General features: G+C 33.4%; 1 protein-coding gene across 1 annotated transcript; it reads right to left on the bottom strand.

The window, feature by feature from the left end:
• Nucleotides 1–21246: 21246 nt before the first annotated feature.
• LOC145799009 (uncharacterized) lies at nt 21247–23134 on the bottom strand. The gene is made up of 3 exons (XM_082888513.1): nt 22954–23134; nt 22705–22776; nt 21247–21578 (listed from the first exon to the last, which is right to left on the bottom strand). The coding sequence occupies exons 1-3, from the start codon at nt 23132–23134 to the stop codon at nt 21247–21249; spliced, it is 585 nt and encodes a 194-aa protein (XP_082744639.1).
• Nucleotides 23135–24872: the final 1738 nt, after the last annotated feature.

The following is a 24872-nucleotide window of genomic DNA, read 5'->3' as shown; positions in this document are numbered from 1 at the left end:
GATTGAAGTGTTATGTTTGGAAAAAGTACACTAAATTTTTTTTTGGAATGTTACATTATTATGTTTGAGAAAAATACACTTAAGAAGTTTTTTAGTGTGTTATATTCGAATGTTATGTTTGGAAAAAAAACACAATATAAAGAATTTTTGTGTGTTATATTGATTAAAGTGTTACATTTGAGAAAAGTACACTGATGAATTTTTTTTAGAATGTTACGTAATTATGTTTAACAAAAGCACACTAAAAAGTTTTTTAGTGTGTTATATTGGAGTGTTACCTTTGAGAAAAGTACACTAAAAAGTTTTTTTGAAATGTTACGTTTGGTAATTTCAACATTATGAGAAAATTCACATTTGCGTCTCAACACATAATACACATACGTTTATGTTTGGCTCTTTACACAATTCACACTAAAATGAGACATTTGGGTGTAAAAAAAAAACCAAACAATTAATAAGATCACTATTTAAGATTTGTTACTTTTTCATCTTTTTTTTAATCTATGAATTACTTTTAATCACAATTCACGATTTTCATCCTCAATTGCACTCTCTTTTATTACAAGTAATTATTTTTTTTATAAATTATATTTAGTATAACAAAGCCTGTGTTTGGCAAGTAGGTTTGCAGGTTTTTTTGGCTATTTTAGCCACAAAAAACAAAATAGGCTATTTTAGCCATAACAAACAAAACATCACATCCAACCCATAATCATTACATTCTTCTCTCACAAAAAAACTCAAAAAAGCCAAAAAGCCCTTCCCAAACCAAGCTTTTAAGCCCAGGCTAAAATAGCCAAAAAAGCCAAAAAGTCAAAAAGCCAACCCACTTCCCAAACGGAGGCAAAATAATACACACGCTTAAACTTCTTGATGTTTTAAATTTGGTTTCCCTCTACACAGCTGTCACTTTCACAGAGTCAGTCCATTGACCCATCTATATATTATAATTATTATACTATAAATAAACATTTCTTTATGTGGAAATTGACATTGTGACTAGACGAAAAATGATTGAGAGCATTAAAAGTGGTGCGCTAATAGTACCATTGATGATGTGATAGTGGGTGGGGCCTTGTTTTTATTTTTTATTTTTATGACATTCCCAATGCATTAGTGCTATTAGTGGTATGAATTATTGTTGGTGGCAACACACAAATTACTACACAAGAGAAAGAAGCCTCAACACCCCATAAGAACTGTATATATGCTTTAATGCAATCGGATTTTTGGAGAAACCAGATGTTGGATGGTAATGACAGTCTGCAGGCCTGGTTTCTTTTCCCTGTTGATTGTTAATGCGAGTTAGTCTATTATGAGAATGATTTTTGTCCAATTAACGACAAACAGGTGCCATGGATAGTGAAGTATCTACTTGAAAATTTGAATATTAAAAGGAGGATTACGTATTGTAAAATGAAGGGGTATTTAAAGTATTTTACGAGTGACATGCCAGAAGATTTGCAAATGAGGGTCTCATCTATTGTTGTGTTATCTAAAAAATATACTAATGAAAATGTTGATGTTTGGCATTGTCCTCCCACGAAAGCCATTCCGATTCTGACATGGACTAAGTTTGTGGGTTTATCGGAGAGACGAAAAGATTTGTTGTTAGGAAATTTTAAGAAAAGTGGTTCAGTTATTTATGAATGCAGATGTCGTCTGAGATTGATGTACGCAGAGGTGGTGATGACACTAGTGATGTTGATCTTGATCCGTCGATTTTGGAGGTTGGTGTTAGAAAAGAGAAAGTTGATCGTAGATGATCAGTTGTTATGAACCCCGCAGAATTTTCTAATATTTTACGAAATGTAATCACTAGTGTCAAAAACAGTGATGTGACTCAAGATGTAATAGTTGATGATAAGGGAAATGTAGTAAGTAAATAAAAGTTTGAGTGGTTTCATAAATAAAATTAATAAAAACTTTCATTAATCATGACAGTGGTTACATTAACACCAAACCATTCTCTCATTTTTTGGGACATTGCATCTAACCAACTACGGTCTCCATTAGTTAATATAATACATGGAATTGCTTCTCTAATAGTGAGATCTGGTTGGAATTTAACAAATACATGGAAGTCTCTCTGGCAACCTACTAAATTCTTCATTATTTCGGTAGTGATTGTCAAGTATGTGATGTCATCTATGAGGTTGTAGGCGGCGTCTTGATCGTAGTCCTTGAAGCTTATTCTGCTGGAGAAGTAATTATGTCGTCTGAGACTTCTAGTCCAGGTAGTTTTGCCTGTTCTTGAGGGTCCTTCGAGGTAGACAGAGATTAAGTAGATGGGTCGCTGTTTTGGTTCTGTTATTAGATGAGGAGGAGAGTTCTTCGTTAGTATATAAATTGTTAATATTATTTTTGTGTATCCCTAATCTAATCCAGTCGTCTTCCCTCCAAACGGAGAGACAACAATTTTGACATAACTCGTATTGTACAAAATTTCGACTTACAAACAAAATATTATTTTCTGCTTATTTTTTTATTTTTTTATTTAAGAAAGGAAATGAATTAAAGGGGTTAGTATATAGGGGGATCTCTCTTTTGACGGTCACATATCTTATTACCCAACTCAATACTATTAAGCAATCTCGCCACACCTTTATTATCAAATTTAATGTCCCTTAATTGTTCATCGTACAGCTGCAACATCCTTTCTCCTCTCTTAGTCTTCTTAATATATCGGGGAATATTCTGAAAGTACCGTCTGCGAATGTATGTCACCTTAAAAGATGCACGACCATGGTAACTACGCTTATATCCACTGGTCACCAGTGTCCTTGACCGGCGGTACGCAAGGGGAGTCCGATACTGGCTGCTCATTACTCCTTTCATTTTTTATAAAACAATCCAAATCTTTTATCCTACAAATTCTGTAGATTTTCTTACCTCTGTTAACCCTTCTGTTCAGACATCTTAGTTTTGATGTTTTTTCCTTCTACTCCTCGTACACACGAACAAACTTTGCCAGAGCTGACCGTCACCTCTCTTCCCACAGTCCTACTTACCACGTCAAAAAATGATATACACACATTTGAGTGAAATACAAGTAATTCTCGGGATATTGTTCTAAGGAGTACAACATTGTGTACCAAAACAATCAACAAAAAAAAAAGACTGGAAATGATGGACGAAACAAGGTACCAGAAAACAACTTCACCACAATAGCTATCCCACTGCAAAAGCATATTCCTCTCTGTCATAAAATGTGTTCTGGTACCAAATAAATAGCCAAAGTGGCCCGCGTGTAAGGACGAAGATGCCCCATTCAAAATAATTCAAACACATTTATTTTTCCACCTTTGCTTTATGTCTATCATTCTGCAATAATATTTACTTTACAACCACACAAACTACCAAAAAAGTGACACATGTATAGCACTATCTGGCAAAGTAATCAAAAGTACTCACACTACTCACACTTGGGCCCGAGTGTGACTTCCTTTTAACCTCATCCATACACGTATCCATAAGTACAACAATGGACGGCCCATATCAATGGGAAGGAGGGCGCTGGTAATATTAATACAGTGCCCTGCCAGTCACATCGGATTTTTTTTTATCTAATAGGAAGGCCTTGTATGACTGGTGTGAGTTCACTGTTTACCTCTACAAAATGCCTCGCCAATCCTCTTTCCGTTTCTATGCCAAAAATGTTTTCCTCCTAAAACTATGCAGAGTGTTAGGTGGATCTAAATCACATCTGCACTGCAATTCTTGTGATTGTGAACTCCAACTCAGATAGACCACCACCCATCGCATCATCATCATCTTCTTCTTTGATTTTGATTTTGATTTTGATTTTGATTTCTGGGGTTTTAGATTTCAAGGTGAAAAGAGGAAGAGGGGTTGGCTCAAAACCCTAAATAGAATTTGATCGAATGTGTGGTTTTTAATGATGATGATGATGTTGTTGAATCCCCAAGTTTTGAACCCAAAACACTATGGCCAATTGGGGCTTACATAGTGCATTACATGGACTATTTCTATACCACTCAACCAAATCAATGTTTGTTGTCTTCTTAATCTTGTTTTAATTTTCTAAATAAATACATTCGTCGTTTTCAAAATCAATTTTTTGAAAGAAAGAAAAAAAAAATTAAAATACTTTTGGAGAAAAATATATATTAATGAAAAAATTTAATTATATTCATATTTTTTTGAGTAAAAATGCATTTTTGATATTTTTATTTTTCAGAAAAAATTCAAAAACTAAAAAACAATTTTTTTTTAATTGCTTGTATATTTAATTTTTATTTATTTTAAATTAGTGACATGTGTCATCTCCTAGTCATGTCTAGGTAAAAATTTTGGATTAGATGGGAGAAAAAAAAAAAAAAAAAAAAGAACAAAAAAAATATAGTGAGGCCTCGTTTGGGAACAGGCTAATTTAGTAACTTTTTGGCTATTTGGCTAAAAAGGTAAGTAAAAAAAACTTGTATGTTTGGGATGACTTTTTGGCTAATTACGAAAAGATGTGCAAAAAGTAGAGAGAAAAGAGAATCTTTGACTTTTTGGTATGAGTTGTTGGCTTTTTGGCTAATTTAGTAACTTTTTGACTAATTGACTAAAATAGCCTCTTGCCAAACGAGGCCTGAGTCTATAAACGAGATAACCAGATTTGGACCCACAACAAAAATTCTTGATCTTGGCGGAGGGGAGAGTGGCACGAGTAGAACTCGTTATTTTTTTCAACCCCCTTTCATGGCCCAATGATTAGGCTAATTGGATTTGGATTGATCTAACGACATGTTTGTTTGACTTGTTAGATGCTGAGATTGGATTAATAATTATGTAAGTCCCGCCAAATCATATTTGGTTGTGCTACATGTTGCGGGACTGAATCTAATAGAACTACCAATCCTACTTTGGGAGCTAAGATTAGCATTCCCATAAAGGAGGTAAAATTGTTAATTCAATCCTTTTGGATTGAAGCAAAATATCTATTTTGCCCTCTATTTATCAAATACAATAATTTTTATTTTTTTATTTTTATGTAATAGGGGCTTTACGTAATTTCATAGATTTAATCTCAACCAATTAATACCACCACACTACTTCTTAAATGAACACACTTTAACTTACATCTCTAACTTAATATTATTACATTACTAATTTTCTCACTCAATTTTATCGTATTTATAATTTTATCCAACCTAATCTGCTAAACAAATGTGGCCTAAATACAAAAAATAATAATAGTAATAATTAAAAATTTGAAATTGGGCTATTTGGTAGGCCCATGGCCCAATTACAAAACCAAGCCCAAAACATTTCTTTAAATTTAATCTTCTTACAAAAAACATTACGTTGTCAATAGCACCCCTGCACCTACTTGCAAACCTTCTATTTCTTCTCTCTTCCTTTCGTTTTTTTTTTTCTTTCCTCTCAATATATCCTGGTTTAATTTGAACCAATCTAAATGAACAAAAACATAAATTTATGCATACATTTTTATCCATAGGTTGACTTCAAAACAATAAACATATTAATAACAATTAAAAATCCAACAAGTTAATTTAGATACACTATGAAATGCTCATTTTAAATTTTGTGCCAAAGTAGAGTCAACAAGCAATTGAGTAACTCGAATTTATGGTAGGTTTTGAACTTTTTTCTAATTGAAAAATAACCTTCTTTGACATTTGAAACAATGACATGTAAAACACAATCAAGTTTGATAATACAAACTTAATCAGTATTAAATGAATAGAATTCCTTCTCTTCTAGATAGCCAAGTTATTTTTGAATTTCTCAATCATTGGTTGCCAAATTTTTACCCAACTTGTATTTGCACCCAAAGGAAGATCGAGACACTTCATAGGCAAATACCCTTCCTCTCCTTCACAAAGTTCAGTTACACCTAATACTACAAAATATACTTTCTTAAAAGTTAACTTGAAATAATCTCAAACCATTTCAAAAGTCAGTTTTGCATTTTTATATCTCTCCAAATTTGCATTACAAAACACTATTGTATCATTTACTCCTAAAAGTTGCTTAAAAATCCTTGCCAAACGAGGCTGAAGTAAGTAAATAATGCAAAAGAAAGAAAGATTATTAAACTTTCAACCAACTCATAGAAAAAGATTGTTTAATTTCAAACAAAGCTTTGAAGCGCATGTAGAAAGGAAAAAAAAAAAAAACAACAACAACAACAACATATATATATATATATATATAATATATAATGGTTTTATATATATCAAATTCAATTATAAAATTAGACACAATTTTCTTACATAGGATCAAATATACCTCATGTGAAAGAATTGCAATTCTGTGATGGAATTCTACACTATTATATATATATATATATGAAATTATGTGGTTGTAAATGGAAAAAGACAAATACTTTCAACATAAAGTTGTTTTCGAAATGGAGATTGCATAAACCAAATTGTTTTTCACACTCATTATTACATATGTATTATTAAATTTTTGTTTTCTTTTTCTCGGAAATAGTAGTTTAACGTAAAAGAAATCAAAAGCTATACACATTCATTCCGGTGGTGCTACATGTAACAATTAATATACACACTAGTGTACCAACTAGTATTATGCCATTATTATTAACCCCACCTATTATACAAATTACAAATATTCAAAACTTCTAAAATTATATCATATCATCTGTTAGTATATTAGTTATTATATTAATTGATACATATAACATTATTCCATGCATTGAGGGACAATACATAAATTATTCCATTCATGTTCATCAGCAGCCTCTCTAAGAGTCTAATACATAAATTTGTTTGTTTTGAAAATGACTTGTGGGTCCAATCTCATTCACCTCTTTGTTTGGTTCCTCTATCACGAAGGTTATACATTCGAAACTTTAATTTTAATTGAGTTCATGGATTAACATAATTGTGATATTGGACTTGTTTGGTATAAATCAAACGAATGTGTTTAAGGTTATTTTTCCTCAATGAATAAAATAACCGATCAAGAAGAGAATTGAATACAAAGATGTATCATATTGTTCCTCTACTCATTGTGAGTAGACTATTTTTAGAATTACTAGTATTGGAGTCTACGCTTCATTGTTAATCTCACTACTACTATTTAAGAAGGAAAGATAGAGTGAGAAAAACGAAGTAAATGAATTTCGATTTTGATAGAGTCTGATTCTTCATTTCTTCATTTGAATCATTGTTTATAGGTCTCGACAATCCTTGTTATTATCACCGACTCTAGTAACCATTGAAGGGGATTTGAACTCATTCACACTTTCCCATGGTCATCCTTCATGCCTTGCGTTGATTGATACTTCCCTCCTCTTCGTATTTTAACTCAAATTATTTCATCAATCGTTAACATGACCACTTGTTAACTGCTTTCCTTGAAGTTGTAGCATTTACCTTTTCTCTACATCGTATGTTGAGTTGTCCTTCCAAAGACTTTCTCGCATCTTCATGGGCTAGCAGCAATATCATGTTATTCATAAATTGAGACTCTGTTTGATTAAAAAAATTTAGAAAGTGAAAAAGAAAAATGTGAATGAAATATATCTTACACACCTTTCACACTTACTTTTTTTTTTTTTCTTTTTTTCATTTTCAAATCTCTATCTAAATTTATGAACCAAACACAATCAAAAAGTATCTCAATTATCACGTGTTGATTTTGAGAGACTTACGTGTATGTTCTAATATGTGGACTTATTATTCAATAGGTTCTGTGAGAATTAATGACATTTTTTATCAAACACTATTAAAAAATGTCACTAATTGTTAATTTTCATTAACAGTTCAAAAATTATCACAAAAAATGTCACTACTTATAAATTTTAGCAATAGTTTAAAAAAGTTGTCACAAAAAAGTAACTAAGTTTCAACTGTCAGCAACAATTTGAAAAATTCGTTACAGAAAACGTCACTAACTGTAAGTTTTAACAACAATTTATAAAAATCGTGACAAAAAAATTCATTAATTGTCAATTTTTAATGACATGTAAAAAATTATTACAAAAAATTATTTTTAACGACAATTTTATTAAAACTTGTTTTCAATAGGAGTTAAAGAGAATTAAGTCTGACTATTAAATCTTCAATTGTTGTTAGTTGGCATGTATATTACTTTCATTATCAATAAATTATTTTTTTTTACCGATCGAAAAACAAAAAAAAAAGGTCTAACTATTAAATCTTATTGGTGGTTTACCCTTGATTTAAATTAGGCATAAACACAAGATAACTTATTTATCACGTGTAAAAATAGAGATAATAAAATCCTATACAAAATAAATGAACAGCCTGAACGACTAGAAAGAGAATAGTATCACCCTATACAAAATAGAAATTGTTTTTGATAATATAAACAAACAAAAAAACAAGGGCACATCTCCTGCAAAATATATTTTTAAAGTTGTTTTCGTAAAAAACTCATTCACATGGATCATGTTTATGTGCCACGATTCTAGTCTTATTCAAATAGATGCAACAAGTCATATCACTTCCCAATTTATTTTAGGCCATCTCTATATAATATATCATTGTCTACGTATTTTAGTTAATTTAGAAAAGAAAATAAATTCATCAAGTAATAGCTATCAGTTTCATTCAAATATAATTTTAGTACTATTATTTTGTTTATTGAACTTGACATTGACGCCCTTTGTACGTGAGGATAAGTGTTAGGCTTCACAGGTCAATCCCTACGAAAAAGTATGAATACACATGTAACACACATGAAAGGACAACATTTAACATTACTAATTACTCAAGTTTTCATTATTTGGATTATCAAATTAAGTTGAATGTCATTGAATTGTATAATTTGGATTAGGCTTTCTTTGGATTATCACATTTGGATTTTGTGAACTTTGAAGTCTTGGGGCTTACTTTATTTTTGTCCAAGAAAGCGACTTTCATTTTAAGACAGAAATTATTGCGGGGCTAACTATTTGTGTTGTAATGTTTGATTAGTATTGTTGACTTCATCGGATGGTGGAGGTTCATGGCTTGTACTCTTAAGATGAAATGTATTAATGGTATTATGATAATTTGTTGATGTAAATAAAATCTTAATATATGTATTACGTTATGTTGCTGCCTTCACAACTGTTGTATTGTATTTTTCTTTCTTTTTTTTTTTTTAGTATAGTGAAACTGATGTGAGTCATAAACATAAATAATTTTATCAAATCATATATATTTGTCTCATATTTTTCTTAAGAATTGGCTTGAGGTACAGTTTGGACCTTTGTATTCATTACGAGCCCTCATTCAATAATCTATTTTATTCATTTTGTTGAATTTTGTGCGCAAATCGTTGGTAAAAAAATTATATTAATTTAATAATTGTAATTAAAAAAGAAAAAAGACCAGACATATGATTTTAAAAATAGACTATCTAATGTAATAAAATCACGTGATTATGATTATTGAATCAATTAAGTTTTTTTTTTTTTTTTTTTTTATAAAAGATTTATCTAAAATTTTATAAAATAAATTGATTAGATCATCGAAAGAGGTCCATAGTGAACCAAAGGCTTGAAATGCACCTCTCTAGGGCATCCAAGGACTCAACGGGAGAGAAGCCAATTCTTTTTTTTATATTTATGATTAATTTTGTTCTATTATTGGTATGTATGATTTATTTCGCAACATTAACTAGATTGCTGGAATAACTTTATTTAATTGAAGGTCTTTATATATATATATATAGGCAAAGTACTCAATTTTTTTAAAACTTTTTTTTTAAAGCCAAAGTACTCAACTTTAATTTTGAAATTGTATCAACATACGAGAAATCAAAAAACTAATAATAAACATTAACATCACATCATGATGAAACTCAATGCCAAAAAGAAAAAATATATGGTCACCACATTGGCATAAATTATAATTTGGTTGGAAATAAATAGGTACTTTGTCTAATTAATAAATGAGATAATAATATTTTCACTCTCGTGTTGGTCCAGCACGGCAGCCTCCAAAAGAGAAATTCAAAGAGAAAAATACATCTCCTATCCTTTTCTTTCACTATGCTTTTCATTTTTGTTGTGTTCCAACTTTGCATTCATCATCCACAACTTTGATCTATTTTTTCTTCAAATGATCAATGGCCCTAAACAAGTCAAAAGTATGTTTGTCATTAGACTAAATTTTTTTGGCTAAAAAACAAAAAAAAAAAAAAAAAAAAATTCTTTTAACAACTTCTCTAATGCATCAATTTTTTAAGATTCTAAAAAGGTCAATACCAAACTCCTGATTTAACAACTCGTTAGTCTCACCATCACAATGACCCCATAACCAAAACTACAATAATTCATAATCAATATTAATTTAAACCATAACTTAAATATGATATGTATCATATATATATATTAAAGAATGATCCTAAATTGGGACTTGTGACATTAGTTTTATTTGAATGTGTGTTAACATTATTTTTATTTGACCCTAATTTCAGTTGTGGTTGTTGCTAAGAAGGAACAGTCCTTCCAACCAAGCCCACACGAAATGATTTTGAAAATAGGAAAGTCATGGGCTTTTTTTTTTGATATTCAATTAAATTGATAGTGATTGGTTTCTCTTTTACCTTTGCTGATGATGATCTATCTATCTATCTCCTTTCATGAAACCAAACAAACAGTCATTTGCTTATCTTGAGAGTCAGTTTTAGGCATTGGAATCACTTCAAAGATTACCTACAAAAAAAAAAACTTGATCACTTCTTTGACATTTCTTCTAAATACACGTTTCACAAAGTAGTTGTCTTATCTTCAAAAATTGGCTCCCAAAAAAAAAATATGATCACTTCTCCACATTTCTTCTCTCACTCCAATGCCTTGTTGACCCTATTCGCTTAGTATTTATTTATTTATTTATTTTAAATTTATGCTGAGGTATTAATATAATTTTTATTTACAAAGCAAAAATACCTTAATATAATTTTAAAAAGTAATTATTGAGAAACTAAGAGACATGCTTTTAACTGTTTTGTTCTAATTATCAGTTTTTAACTAGAAAAAAAATTGTACCGGACAAATCCTTATACAAAGTTTCGTTTTCAAGTGGACCGCTAATGGTTTAGATTAATAAGACTAAACTCACAGCACAAAACACGTTGTGCCAATCAGGAATACAGAGTGATAGTGGTGTCAGACCATTCAATCTCAATCAGAAACCTAATTTCCTTTTTCATTAATTATTATTTATTTATTTTTTTTTGCTAGTGAGCCTTTTTCATTAATTAATTTAACAGTGCTGCTACAGACCCCACTGGGGGTCGACCCCTAGTGACGTGGCGGGCCTTCATTGGCTAGTTTTCTGTTTTTTTTTTTTTTTTCTTTCTTCCAATCCCGCAGTGCCACGTGGCACTGGGGGGTCGGTGGGGTGACATTTGCTAGGGGTCCGGCGCATTTCTGTTAATTTAATTAGGTCTGTTTGTTTTTGTTTTCTGTTTGGTCAACAATCACAGCTTAATTAAACACACATTGGTAAATTTTTGTTTTGGAGGCACCAAAAGTGCTTTCGTTACTTTTTTCCAGAAAGGTGCAAGTACTTTATCTACTACTAATCCACTCCACTATCCAAAAGCTCCGAATTGTGTTTCATATTATGTTTGCCAGTTGTATACAAGTGCTTCTAGAAAAGTTAAAAGAGCTCCCAAAGTCTATTTGGAGTTCCAATTTTTCTTTTTAAATTTTTTTTAAAAAAATTTATATTACATTCACGGCGTTATTGAATTGCAAGGATAAATACTCCAAGATAAACCCAATCATAAAATGAAACAAACTCTTTAGATAAAATTCATTTTTGAAGAAGGATTTGTAAGGGGGTTTATCACCCATCACTATCATTAGTAGATGACAACTTGAGCAATAAAACATTACTGAAAGTATTAATTCATTTTTGAAAAAGGATTTGTGAGGGGATTTATAATACATCACTATCATTAATAGATGACAACTCCAGCAATGAAATATTACTTAAAGCTTTTACAGCTATAAGATTGATTGTGTCCAGAAATTCGCTACTCAACGACTACTTGTGCGGTGAATTTCTAAGTTGGATTTTTTAATCCAAAAACTAGAATTTTGAACCAAAATATTAACCTCCTCTTAAGGCTTCATCAAGGCACAAAATCTCAAAATATGGGTTCAAAATCTCCTAAAATACCATCCTTAACCCCCCATAATAATTGGGAGGAAAAAAAAAAAAAAAACTCCTACCCTATAATAATTTTGAACTAGATATATTTGGTAGGTAGGCTTTAGACTATGAAATCAATGTAACATTAATAAGTTTCACTTTTTTGCCGAACACATTGGGCTTTCCTATAACGGCAATGGGTCATGGTGTTGCTAGCTCATTGATACTACTTTTTATCCTCTCTTACGTTTTTATTTATTAATTTGATGAGTTTCACAATTAACTTATTATTAATACAATACCAACACATCAACAAATATAATAAAAAATTGTAATTCTTCTATCTTACCAATAGTATGCGGAAGGATTGAGTTTCCTTTCAATCCAATAATTGAATTGGAGGGTCCAATTTAACCACATTTCAGCTCAAAAAAAAAAAAATTTAACCACATTTGAACTCATTTTGGTAATTTGAACTATTTAATTTTTTAAACAATTTCATATCACCAAAGTGAGTCCAAGTTGCACTAACGTAGACTGTCCAATCTAATTAGAGGTCTAGAGGAAAGCCTACTGCCATATAAAATATCGACATAATGTTACATGAAGAACATAAGCCATATGACAAAATGAGAAAATTTATATAGAAGAATTCGACAAATTTAAACTCCTACATATCCTTTCATGTAATGCTTCATTATACGATATATGTATGTAAATATAATTCATCTATATAGATGTCATCATTTATATGGAGAAAGCCAACCATATATATATATATATATATTGGAGTGTTTTTTGAAAGTTGGTAAAAAGTTAACTTTTTGACTTTTTTAGTCTATTTTGTTTTTTTGTAGGTAACAAATATTAGAGGTGATGTGACCCAAAATGGGTAAAAAGCTAAAAGCTTGCTTTTTATTTTTTTCCCAAAAGATTTGAAAGAAACTTGTATTGTTTGAAAAGTGATTTTAATGTGGATCGGTACGGTCTTAGTGGATTTGGTGGTATTTACTTCTAAGGAACGAGAGTACACCTATAAAAGTAAAGCACCCAATGAGTCTAAAGTGCGCTTTTATTGATTTAAAAGAAAAATATACTTGAATAGGTGTACCTTTTTAAACACAACCATACATAAATATTCATCTTGGATCAATCAAAAAATATTATTGCATTTTGATTTGCAGTACTTGTAAATCACATTCATTGTTATTTGTATTATTATTCTATTATTGAATGTATGGTTAGTTATGTGACTCATCATCTCATTTTTATGTGGAGGCCAAGTTTTTGGGCGCCTATTAATATTAGTATTATATTTTGGATTCACACCTAGTGAGTTAGGTACAACCTATAAACGAATAAGAAATTAAAATTTTAAACAACTATGTCATAGAACTATTTAGACGGTGCAATTATCAATAATATCTATATTTGTTTTTCCTACTTTATTTTATGAAGTTGGTTAACAGAATTGGTGTCCTTCTACACATTTTTTTTCATATTTTAAAATCGGGTGATTCTATAAGGTTTCAAGAAGTGATATGATAAACACACTCTCTGCCACACACACATATGAACCTTTCTTGGTGGTAAGTAGTAACTCCTTTTGTTTATTTTTTCTTTTCTTTAATTATTTTCTTTCACTTTCTTTGTGATGTGTGAATGGCAGGGAAAGTGCAGGAAAATGGCAGATAGTTGGGGACATGGAACATGGTGGGATGAGTGTATTATTATTATTATTTGACTGAATCTAATAAGTTTTAGTGTAATGTAGTGTAGCCACCTACTCTTCTGCTTCTTCTTCGCATTTGTGGGTTTTATATATACAACTTTGGCAGGCAATGCCAGACTAGGTTCTCTTTGTGGTGGCGGTGCATGGCAGATTCATAAACTTTGGATGTGAATGAATAATTTATTTATAACTCTTTTGTTTTTGTTCAAATCCAAATTGGCTTATCTCATTGTTTATTGATTAATGTCTTTTTTTGAAATGTAAAATTCGAACAAAACATTTTAGTGGTCAAGCACATAAAAACTTTAAAATTATAATATATATATATATATAGATATAGATATATGTATCCCTGATCTTTGTGATTTGTCACTTATATTAATTTAGTTTTATTGATTCTAGTTACATCAATTTTATCCTTTAATATTTTATATTATATCAATTTAGATCAATTGATAATATTTATTTAGAAATATTATATCAATTTAGATCAATTGATAATATTTATTTAGAAATTATATAGAAATTGAGGGCGATATAATTCATTCAAAAGTGAATGTCCATTGCTTAATCATTTTGAAAAAAGTAAATAAATTATTTTATCTTAAATTTTAATCTAATTTCTTAAGGAGCGTTATCAATATGATTCTTTTTTTGCCCTTTCTCTTTGTATTTCTATAGCTCTATTTGATCGAGCCAATAATAATAATAAATTTCATAAAATAATAGTAAAACTAAGGCTCTGTTTGTTATATTGTAAAATATTTTTTTCAACTAATAGTATATATTTTTTTTGGTTCGCCAAAAAGCAAGTAAAATATTTCTAACAAAATTGAAGGAAATTGACTTCCGAATTTGATTTCCATAAGTTAATTTACCATTGATGTTTTCATCAATGTGTTGTATAGTTCAAACAAGCTGAGTTGATAGGCTTGCATAGGGGTGTAAATCTAGCTCTGCCCGGTCCAGCCTAGCCGGGACAGGGCCCGGCCCGGCCTATGTCGGGTCTCGTGAGTTTTCACCAAAATTCGGGCCTGACCGGGCGGGGCTACGAGCTAAAAAAATTAAGCCCAGGCTTAGGCCCAAGGGTATTCGAGCCTAGGTGGCCGGTGGGCCTACGCCTGGCCTCGGGCTTGGGCGAGCCTGACTAATTTTTTTTTTTTTTTTAAATTTTTCTATCAAAATTTTATTATTTTCTACTAAAAAGGACATTGGGCCTCGGGCAGGCTTGGTGTTAGGACCCAAACCCACCCCTATAGGTTTAGTGTCATAACTGACCAATAATCCTTGGATTACCAAATGCCTCTGTACAGAGTAACACTTAGTTAAAGGGGCTAGCGGAAGTAGATATAAAATATACATAGTCCATTGAGCTGTGTAGACATACATGAGACAGAAATTTTAAACTTTATATACAAACACATGACGTCAAAAATACAATAGTCTTACCTCACTTTCATTACAGATATGACCAAAAGGGGCTTAACCCAATATGTAGATAAACAGAAAACTTGTTCACAATCCAAAAAGAAAACAAAGTCTTATACGTTCACGAAACATAACTACATGATTTTCAGAACCTCCTTGGGAGACACAAGGGTTGGCCAATAAAACAGAGCTCCAGGCAATCACCATTGAGCCTGCCCACGCGCGCCTGATCACCTACATACATAAGTAATAGAGTGAGCGGAAACCCAGTAAATAATAACAAGATAAAGGGTTTCATGAACGTTGTCCATACAATTACAGAAATCAGAATTCAGTAGTTAACTAAAATGAATTTGATAATCATGTTCAGAAATCAGAGTTCATAACAGAAACAGATTCAGAATCATATTCATAATCAATCATACGTAGCACATTTATTAGCACTAGCAGAAATAGTTGACCCATAAAAGGACGGCCATGAGGGCATACAATTGACTCACGTTCACGGAGACGGTACAGTTGGCCCATAAATGGGATGTATATAGAAGGATCCATAACAGTTGGCTCATGAGACGTACAGTTAGCCCATAATTGGGACGTAACAGAACAACTAACAGATGTCATCTAAAACTAAGGATGCCACGAATACATTTCAGAGACACTAGACAACCATTCATTTATACAAAAAATAATATTTCAGAAAACAGATCATCTTATATCATTTAGAAAATACTTATAATTTGAATATAGCTTTACAAAGTTATTACTCACAGATGGCTCCAATAGTAGATAGATAGAACGGATAATTGGATAGCTTACGGTGCCTGACCTACACCACATAACAGAAACAAATATTGAAACACACATTCAGATAGTACTCAATTTATTTCGTTTGTTCTTAGCGTGTTTCTAGCTTTTGTTTATGTCTTAATTAGAGCTTAGGAATGCCTAAAATGCAATGAGGATGCCAAAATGTGATTCAAAACACTTGGTCAAATTTGCTGAAAACAGGGTCTTCACTCGAGCACAACTTCCTTCGCTCAAGCGGAGGTTAAAAAATAAGGGTGGTCGCTCGAGCGCAACTTCTGTAAACTTTGCAAAAGTACTGGTTGCTTGATTTTTTCATTCAACGCACGCTCGATGGTCGCTCGAGTGTGAGACTGAGGTCTTCGTTTAAGCGCAACTCTAGTCGCTCGAGCGGCCTGCAAAACTTGTAAACTTCTGGGAGCATGTAATTTATGCTCAAGCCAACTTTTGGTCGCTCAAACGGAAGTGTAAAACAAAGGGTGGTCACTCGAGTGTAGGATCTATCGCTCGAGTAAAGAAGCAGAATTCTGGAATTCCCAAATTTGCTCCCAAGCTCAAAACTCGAATTCAAAGCCACAAATCATGTTCTTTTGGGCCAAAAGCTTGAGAAAACATGTCTAAACTTGTCAAACATCATGAATTCAAAACCATTTCGCCAAATCAAGGCCCAAAGGCATGCTAATTGTATAAAATTAAACTTGATATATCATAAACATTATATGTATGAATTATTTTGGCTTCAAAGCTTTCAAAACTTGGTCAAATAAGTTCTTAAGCACAAAACATGTTGAATTCTTAAGACAAAGGTAAGAGCAGCACATGCATGTAAGAATTATTTGAAATCAAATTCAAATTGTAGTGAAATGAACATATATGATTGATATGATCTTCCTTACTAACTCATTAGTTCAATTCTTGCATAACTCAACTTAATCCTCTAGAATTCAAGTCCTAGATATCATAATTATATAATCTACGTGTTAAATCCTTACCTTAACTTCTCAATTAAGCTCTAGGTGATGAATTCACCAAGATTCCAAGTCAAATCCTTCCAAATTCTAGCAATTCCCTTGTTAATTTAAATTCTCTCTTAGTCTCTCTCTCTCTCTTTTACACACACACACACACATATACTTGCGCGCACACACGTTTAGCCCTCAAGAAGATAAGAAATGAAAGTGTAAGTAATGGCGCTTAAGTCATTAAGCTGCCTTATATAGGTTTTGAAAAATCTAGAAATCCCCTAGATATTGATTTGTGATTATGTATCAATTTTAAGTAGTAAATAACAATCTTAGTCAAACAATCAAGACAAATCGACACAATGATTTTAACGTGAAAAAACCATAATCCAATTGTGTAAAAAATCACTGGCCAAACCTACAAAACAATCCACTAAGAAGACAAAAGGAATTACACAAGTGTACTCTCAATTACCTAGCGAATCCACGCCCGAATTGAACCGGCCCCTATATGCCTCTTCCACCACGGTCTTCACCTCGGAATTGTCTTGCCCAACGTTGAATCCACAATGTCGATAGCGAATCCATGACGATGAGCCACTTCAGAATTCACCAAAGCTTCAGGCCTAAATTCCACAGAATCCACCGAAGAACAACTCTTTTTTTTTTTAATAAACCAAACTAAAGAAACCCTCTAATATAATTTACTCAATTCATGATTAAACTCTCATAGATATCAAAGGAAACAAGTAAAGAAGCTCTAGATGAAAACCCTAATACCCAAGAAGAAGATTTGGAAGTCGTACCCTAAAATCGGACTTAAACACATATTTATAGAAAACAGATCATCGATCTCTGTTCGAGTGCAAGAATGGCCGCTCAAGCGGAAAAAAACAACTCTCAGAACTTTTGCAGGAGAGTGAAACTTCTGAAAGGTCGCGATCTCCGTTAGAGCGCAAGAATGGCCGCTCGAGCGGACAAACAGCTCGATCCCCGATATAGTCAGCGAAATGGCATATATGATAGGATTAAGATTACAAACTCCTTTACATAGGCACAATTCGGGTTGGATTCGCATCTAAAACTCGTAGTCTCACTGAAATAAAAGATCAAATACAATTACAACTGAGAGGAGTTTTGTCAAACAGGATTGCCAAGAATAAAAACCTAACAGGCTTAATTAGAAAGTTTATTTAATGACTAATTAAGTGACATTAATTATCCTAATTAATTTGTTACAAATCGAATTTCAATTAAACTTACCATAAAATGCTAAAAAGTCTAAATAACATGAAAACCAAGTCAATTTCCTGATCGGATGCCGATAAGGCCTTCAATTTGCAGAACAAAACAGAAATGCAAACAGATATTTCTATGATAAACGGATAGAAACACAAATAATGCAACACACTTGCAATAATTCAAAATTTCATCTTAATTACTTATTAGGCATTCTTAATCATATGTTTTAAGCTAATCACAGGTCGGAATTATTACAGTTTTTCCCCCTTTAGGAGTTTGGTCCTCTAAACTCGAATTACCTTTGTTTTGGTAGAATATCAGATCTAACGGAAAACAAGTCAATGTATCTTTTCATCATAGCCTCTTCCATCTTCCATGTTGCATATGTCCCTCCGTGATTTTGCTAATCAACTTTCATCAAGGGTATTTATTTGTTCCTTAATCTTTTAATGCTGCGATTTACAACCTAAATTGGCTTTTCTTCGTACGTATAGTTATCCTTCAGAAGTACATGAGTTGGTTCAATCACATGGTACGGATTCTGCAAATATTCTCGAAGCATTGAGACATGAAAAACATTATGCATATGTTCCATAACCGGTGGAAAAGCTACCTGATACGTTACTGGATTGATTTTCTCAAGGATTTTATACGATCCAACATATCTCGATACAAATTTCCCTTTCACACCAAACCGAGTTTGAATTTTCATAAGAGTCACTTTGATAAACATGTGTTCCCCGACTTCATATTCTCTGTCTCTTCTTCGGACATCTGTATAACTCTTTTGGTGGCTTTGTGCAGTTTTCAATCTTTGTTGAATCAATTCACATTTTTCGTCGTTTCTTGCACAAGTTCTGGTCCCAATAAAGGTCTATCACCTACCTTGGCCCAACAGATTGGAGAACGACATTTTTTACCATACAAAGCTTCATAGGGAGCCATTCTAATACTTGAGTGATAGCTGTTGTTATACACAAATTCGGCCAATAGTAAGTAGGTCTCCTAATTGTCTTAGAAATTTAGGGCACATATTTTGAGCATATCTTCCAAAGTCTGTATCGTTCTTTCTGATTGGCCGTCTGTCCGTGGGTGATATGCACTGCTCAGTTTTAACTCAGTTCCCAAAGCTTGTTGTAGACTCTGCCAAAATCTCGAAGTGAACTTGGGATATCTGTCAGACACTATGGAAACTGAAATTCCATGCAATTTTATAATCTCATTGATATACAAGTTAGCCAACTTATCTGCACTATACAAAGATTCGACAGGCAAAAAGTGGGTAGATTTAGTTAGACGATCAATAATAACCCAAATAGAATCCATACCTCGAGAGGAGCAAGGTAGTCCAATGATGAAATCCATCGTGATGTGCTTTCATTTCCTTTCCGGTGTTGAAAGCGACTGAAGTAAACCAGTAGGTTGTTGATGTTCAGCTTTAACTTGTTGGTAATGCAAGCATCTAGCTACAAAATAGCAATGCTTTTCTTCATTTCCGGCCACTAGAAAGTTTGTTTCAAGTCATGGTACATCTTTGTATTCTTCAGTCACAAATCGTTTCCTCAGGTCAAAACAATCCGGTACACAAAGTCTATTATGAAATTTCAACACATTATTATCAAACACAAATCCCGGCCTTGGTTTTAAGTATCCACAATCTTCTTCAAAAATTCATCTTGTAATTGCTTTTCTCTAACTTCCTCGACTTCAGCCGACTGGGCAGAAATGACAGCTATGATTCCATCATGTTCACTCAAAACTACTTCAATTTCATTTTATTCCAAATCACAAAACAAGTCTTTCTGGCCAGTGAGCAAACATGACAACTTCCCAATAGACTTCCGGCTCAAAGCATTTGTGATTGTATTCGCTTTTCGTGGGTGGTGCATGATTTACGAGTCATAGTCTTTTATCATCTCAAGTCATCGCCTCTGTCACATGTTTAAGTCCTTTGAGTAAAAAAGTATTTGAGGCTTTTATGATCAGTGTACGTGTCATAAGTTACTCCATACAGATAATGGCATCAAATTTTCAAAGCAAACACCACGGCTGCTAATTTAAGGTCATAAGTTGGATAGTTCTTTTCGTGAGGGTAGAGTCACCGACAAACATAGGCAATTACCTTTCTGTTTTGCATTAGCACACATCCCAAACCTTTGTATGAAGCGTCACTGAAAATTTGAAACCCATCAGTACCATTAGGCAAAGTCAAAATTGGTGTAGTCACTAATCTAGTCTTCAATTCTTGGAAGGTATACTCCATTTGGTCATTCCAATCAAGCAGTGCATTTTTTTGAGTCAGTTGTGTCAATGGTAAGGCTAGCTTAGAAAAATCTCTCACAAATCTATGGTAGTAGCCAGCAAGTCCTAGAAAGTTTCTTATTTCTGTCACATTGGTTGGTCTTGGCCAGTCCACAATGGCTTCAATTTTCTGTAGATCTACCGATATACCATCCTTGTTGATCACATACCCCAGAAATGCTACACTGTCGAGCCAAAACTCATATTTGGAAAATTTTGCATATAATTTCTTTTCTCTTAAGATCTGTAAGGCAGTTCTTAGATGGTTTTCATGTTCTTCCCCACTTTTGGAGTAAATCAGTATATCATCAATAAATACAACGACAAATTCATTAAGAAATTGTTTAAACACCCTGTTTATTAAGTCCATGAATGCTGCAGGTGCATTTGTTATTCCAAACAGCATCACTAAAAATTCATAGTGTCCATATCTAGTTCGGAAAGTGGTTTTCTCAATGTCTTCTGCCTTAACTTTTAATTGATGATAGTCTGATCTAAGTTCAATTTTAGAAAACACTTGGGCTCCCTAGAGTTGGTCAAACAAATCGTCTATTCGGGGCAATGGATATTTATTCTTGATAGTTACTCTATTCAATTCCCGATAATCTATACATAACCTCAAGGACCCATCTTTCTTTTTAACAAACAAAACTGGAGTACCTCAAGGTGAAGTATTCGATCGGATAAACTTCTTATCTAATAATTCTTGATGTTGGATTTTCAATTCTTTTAGTTTTGAGGCTGACATTTTGTGAGGGGTTTTAGAAATAAGTTGTGTTCCAGTTACCACATCAATGGTAAACTTAATTTCCCTATCAATTAGATCCATGGGCAGTTCAATTGGGAACACATCAAAAAACTCATTAACTACAGGGATGTTTTCGACATTAGCATTATCAACATTCATATTCAAAACACAACATAGATAACCTCGACAACCATTTTGCAACAATTTACTGGCTTTCATAAAAGAGATCAAATATGGTGGAGGAACTACCCCATTCCCAACAAACACAAATTCAAGTAGGAATGGCAACAGGGCGGGGCGGAGTGTGGCTGGGGATTACATTCCTCATCCCCGATCCCTGATAGGGAAAATTCCCTCGTCTCCGGCCCCGGCCCCGATCCTCGACAACTTATCACTGTCCCCGCCCCCACCCCCTAACGGGGATCGGGGAAACCCGATCCCAAAAATTACCCGGTCAAAAAAAAAAAAATTCTACCCCAAATCTGATATTCAACCACAGATTTAATATTCAATAACAACAACACAACAGATTTAACAACAACAACAAAAAATTTGTGATTTAACAATAACAATAACAATAACAGATTTAATAATAACAACACAATAGATTTAAAAAATAAAGAGAGAGAGAGAGAGAGAGAGTAGAAATGGCGAGAAAGAGAAAGAGAGATAGATCTGCGATGGTGAGGTGGTAGTAGAATGGCAGAGGCGATGGTAGAGCAGCGGTGAGAGAAAGACGAAAGAGAAGATGCGTTCGACTCTCATCGTCGAATAGCGGAGGCGGTGGTAGAATGATAGAGGTGGTGGTAGAGCAGCGGATGAGAGAGGGAAATGAGATGAGCTGGGATCGACTCTTGTCGTCGAATGACGGAGAAGGTAGGACGACATCGTCTCTGGTGGCATCCTCGTTGGTTGGGTTGTAGGACTCTATCTCCATTGTTTACTTTTTTGCTTCGATCGATGTGGGTTTGAGGTTAGCGTTTCGAATGTGTGTGTGTGTGTGTGTGTGAGAGAGAGAGAGAGAGAGAGATAAAGGGATATATATATATGAATTGATAAAAGGGTATAAAGATAATTTTACTTCGGGGGAAAACAGTCCGAGGACGGGCTGGGTCCGAGGCTGTGAAAGTTATCACTGTCCCTAGCCCGAAACTAATCGGGAATGCATTTTCGAATACCATCCTCGGCCCGTCGGGAGTATTTTTCGGAGAAAAACCATTGTAATCGAGGGCGGGGGGTCGGATCCCTGTCGGGCCAAGTTCAAATTGCTATCCCTAACTTCAGGTAACCCCGAAGGTCGGAATATAACAGATTTATTCACACAATCAATAATAGCATAATACTTGGTCAACTAATCCATGCCCAATATACAGTCAAAATGATCAATGCTCAAAGGCAGCAAATCAACGTACAATGTCATATCATCAATCATTATATCACATGCTGGATAAACATAAGCACATATCATAAAACCTCTAAATGGTGTAGACACAGATAGTAAACAATTCATAGGTTCTAAAGGTCTAGTGAATTTCCGAGAAAAAGTATACGATACAAATAAATGCGTAGAACCAGAATCTATCAACACATAGGCATTCTGAGCACAGACAGAGATTATACCTGACACCACTGATTCAATATTCTGTACATCGTCAGGCACAAGTGTGAACACTCTACCTTGTCTCAAAGGTTCTCTCCACGCATTAGTTCTCACATTTGTTCTTGATCCAGAAGCAGACCCTACTGAACTTGCTACATAACGGTTGACATTTTCTGACCCAATTGGACAATTTTTTATCATGTGGCTCGTTTTGCCATACCGGAAGCAAGCACCAGATACTCGATGGCAGACCACTCTATGTTGCATTCCACATTAAGTACAAATAGGCGCAGACCCACTGCTTTGACTTGAACTGCTAGTAGATCCTGTATTTTGTTTCTTATTCGTAGCAAATGATCAGCCCTTCTTAAAACCAAATCTAGATCTTTTACCTCGCCATTCTATTGTTGGCGTTTTACCCTATTTCTTTGCTGCCAAATTAGCCTCTGCCATCAACGCTTTATCAAGTACATCCACATAAGTAGGCAACTTTAAAACACTTATCCGATCAAATACGTCTAGATCCAATCCACCTTTAAACTTTCGAGCTTTCTTATAGTCAGTATCCGCCATATGAGGAGTAAATTGAGCTAATTCAATGAATTTAGCCTCGTATTCGACTATAGACATATTGCCTTGCTTAAGTTCTTGGAATTCAGAAACTTTTCAATCCCAAAAGCACTGAGGAAAGTACTTATCATAGAAGATTTCGTTGAATTGAGCCCATGTCATGTTCCCATTGTTATTTTGGATTAACAACAAATATCTTCGGCCTTCATCTTTTAGAGTATAGGTGGCCAATAAAACCTTTTGAGTCTTAGAGTAGGGAAACACTTCAAATAATTTCTCCATTTCCAGTAACCATGTCTCTACCTTTAATGGTTCAATACCACCCAAAAAAGTCGACGGTTTCATTTTCATAAACTTTTGAGTTAGATTTATAATATCATTCTTATCCTGTTCAACTTGCACTGGTGTGGGTGGAGGAGGCAAAGGTTGTTGCCTTAAAGATTCTGTTAAGGCTGCAAGCATTTGCTCCATTTGACTCATTCGGGCTTCAGAAAATTCACTTGTATCATTTTTCCTTGCATTCTCCATGTTGATATAAGTAAACAAAGCAATAATAAACATAGGCCAATAATTGTTTTCACAATGTTCGGAGTATTCCATTTTAGTTCATTCTTTTCAATTTCATATGTTCATAGCCAGATTCAGTTTTCACATTTATAGAGATTAACACACCCTCATACATGCAGATGAAAATGTCCCTACTTCTTTTCCAAGACATCCTATAGCTCATATGAACTTGTGTGTACAGTATAACTCATGCTTTGATACCACTTTGTGACGACCCAAACCCGTCCCTATAGGTTTAGTGTCGTAACCGGTCAGTAATCTTTGGATTACCAAAGGCCTCTGTACAGAATAACACTTAATTAAAGGGGCTAGCGGAAGCAGATATAAAACATACATAGTCTATTGAGCTGTGTAGACATACATGGGATAGAAATTTTAAACTTTATATACAAACACGTGACGTCAAAAATATAGTAATCTTACGTCTCTTTCATTACAGATATGACCAAAAGGGGCCTAGCCCAATATGTAGATAAACAAAAAACTTGTTCACAATCCAAAAAGAAAACAAAGTCTTATATGTTCACAAAACATGACCACATGACTTTCGGAACCTCCTCGAGAGGCACAAGGGTTAGCCAACAAAACAAAGCTCCAGGCAATCGCCATTGAGTCTAGCCACGAGCTTGATCACCTACATACATAAGTAATAGAATGAGCGGCAGCCTAGTGAATAATAACAAGATAAAAGGTTTCATGAACGTTGTCCATACAATTACAGAAATAGGAATTCAACAGTTAACAGAAATGGATTTGATAATCATGTTCAGAAATCAGAGTTCATAACAGAAACAAATTTAGA

Source organism: Camellia sinensis, chromosome 9 (assembly GCF_055761805.1).
Source record: "Camellia sinensis isolate YWXY chromosome 9, ASM5576180v1, whole genome shotgun sequence".
Classification (NCBI taxonomy): Eukaryota; Viridiplantae; Streptophyta; class Magnoliopsida; order Ericales; family Theaceae; genus Camellia; species Camellia sinensis.
Note: the sequence above shows the minus strand (reverse complement) of the source record. Positions and strands in the feature narration are given on the sequence as shown.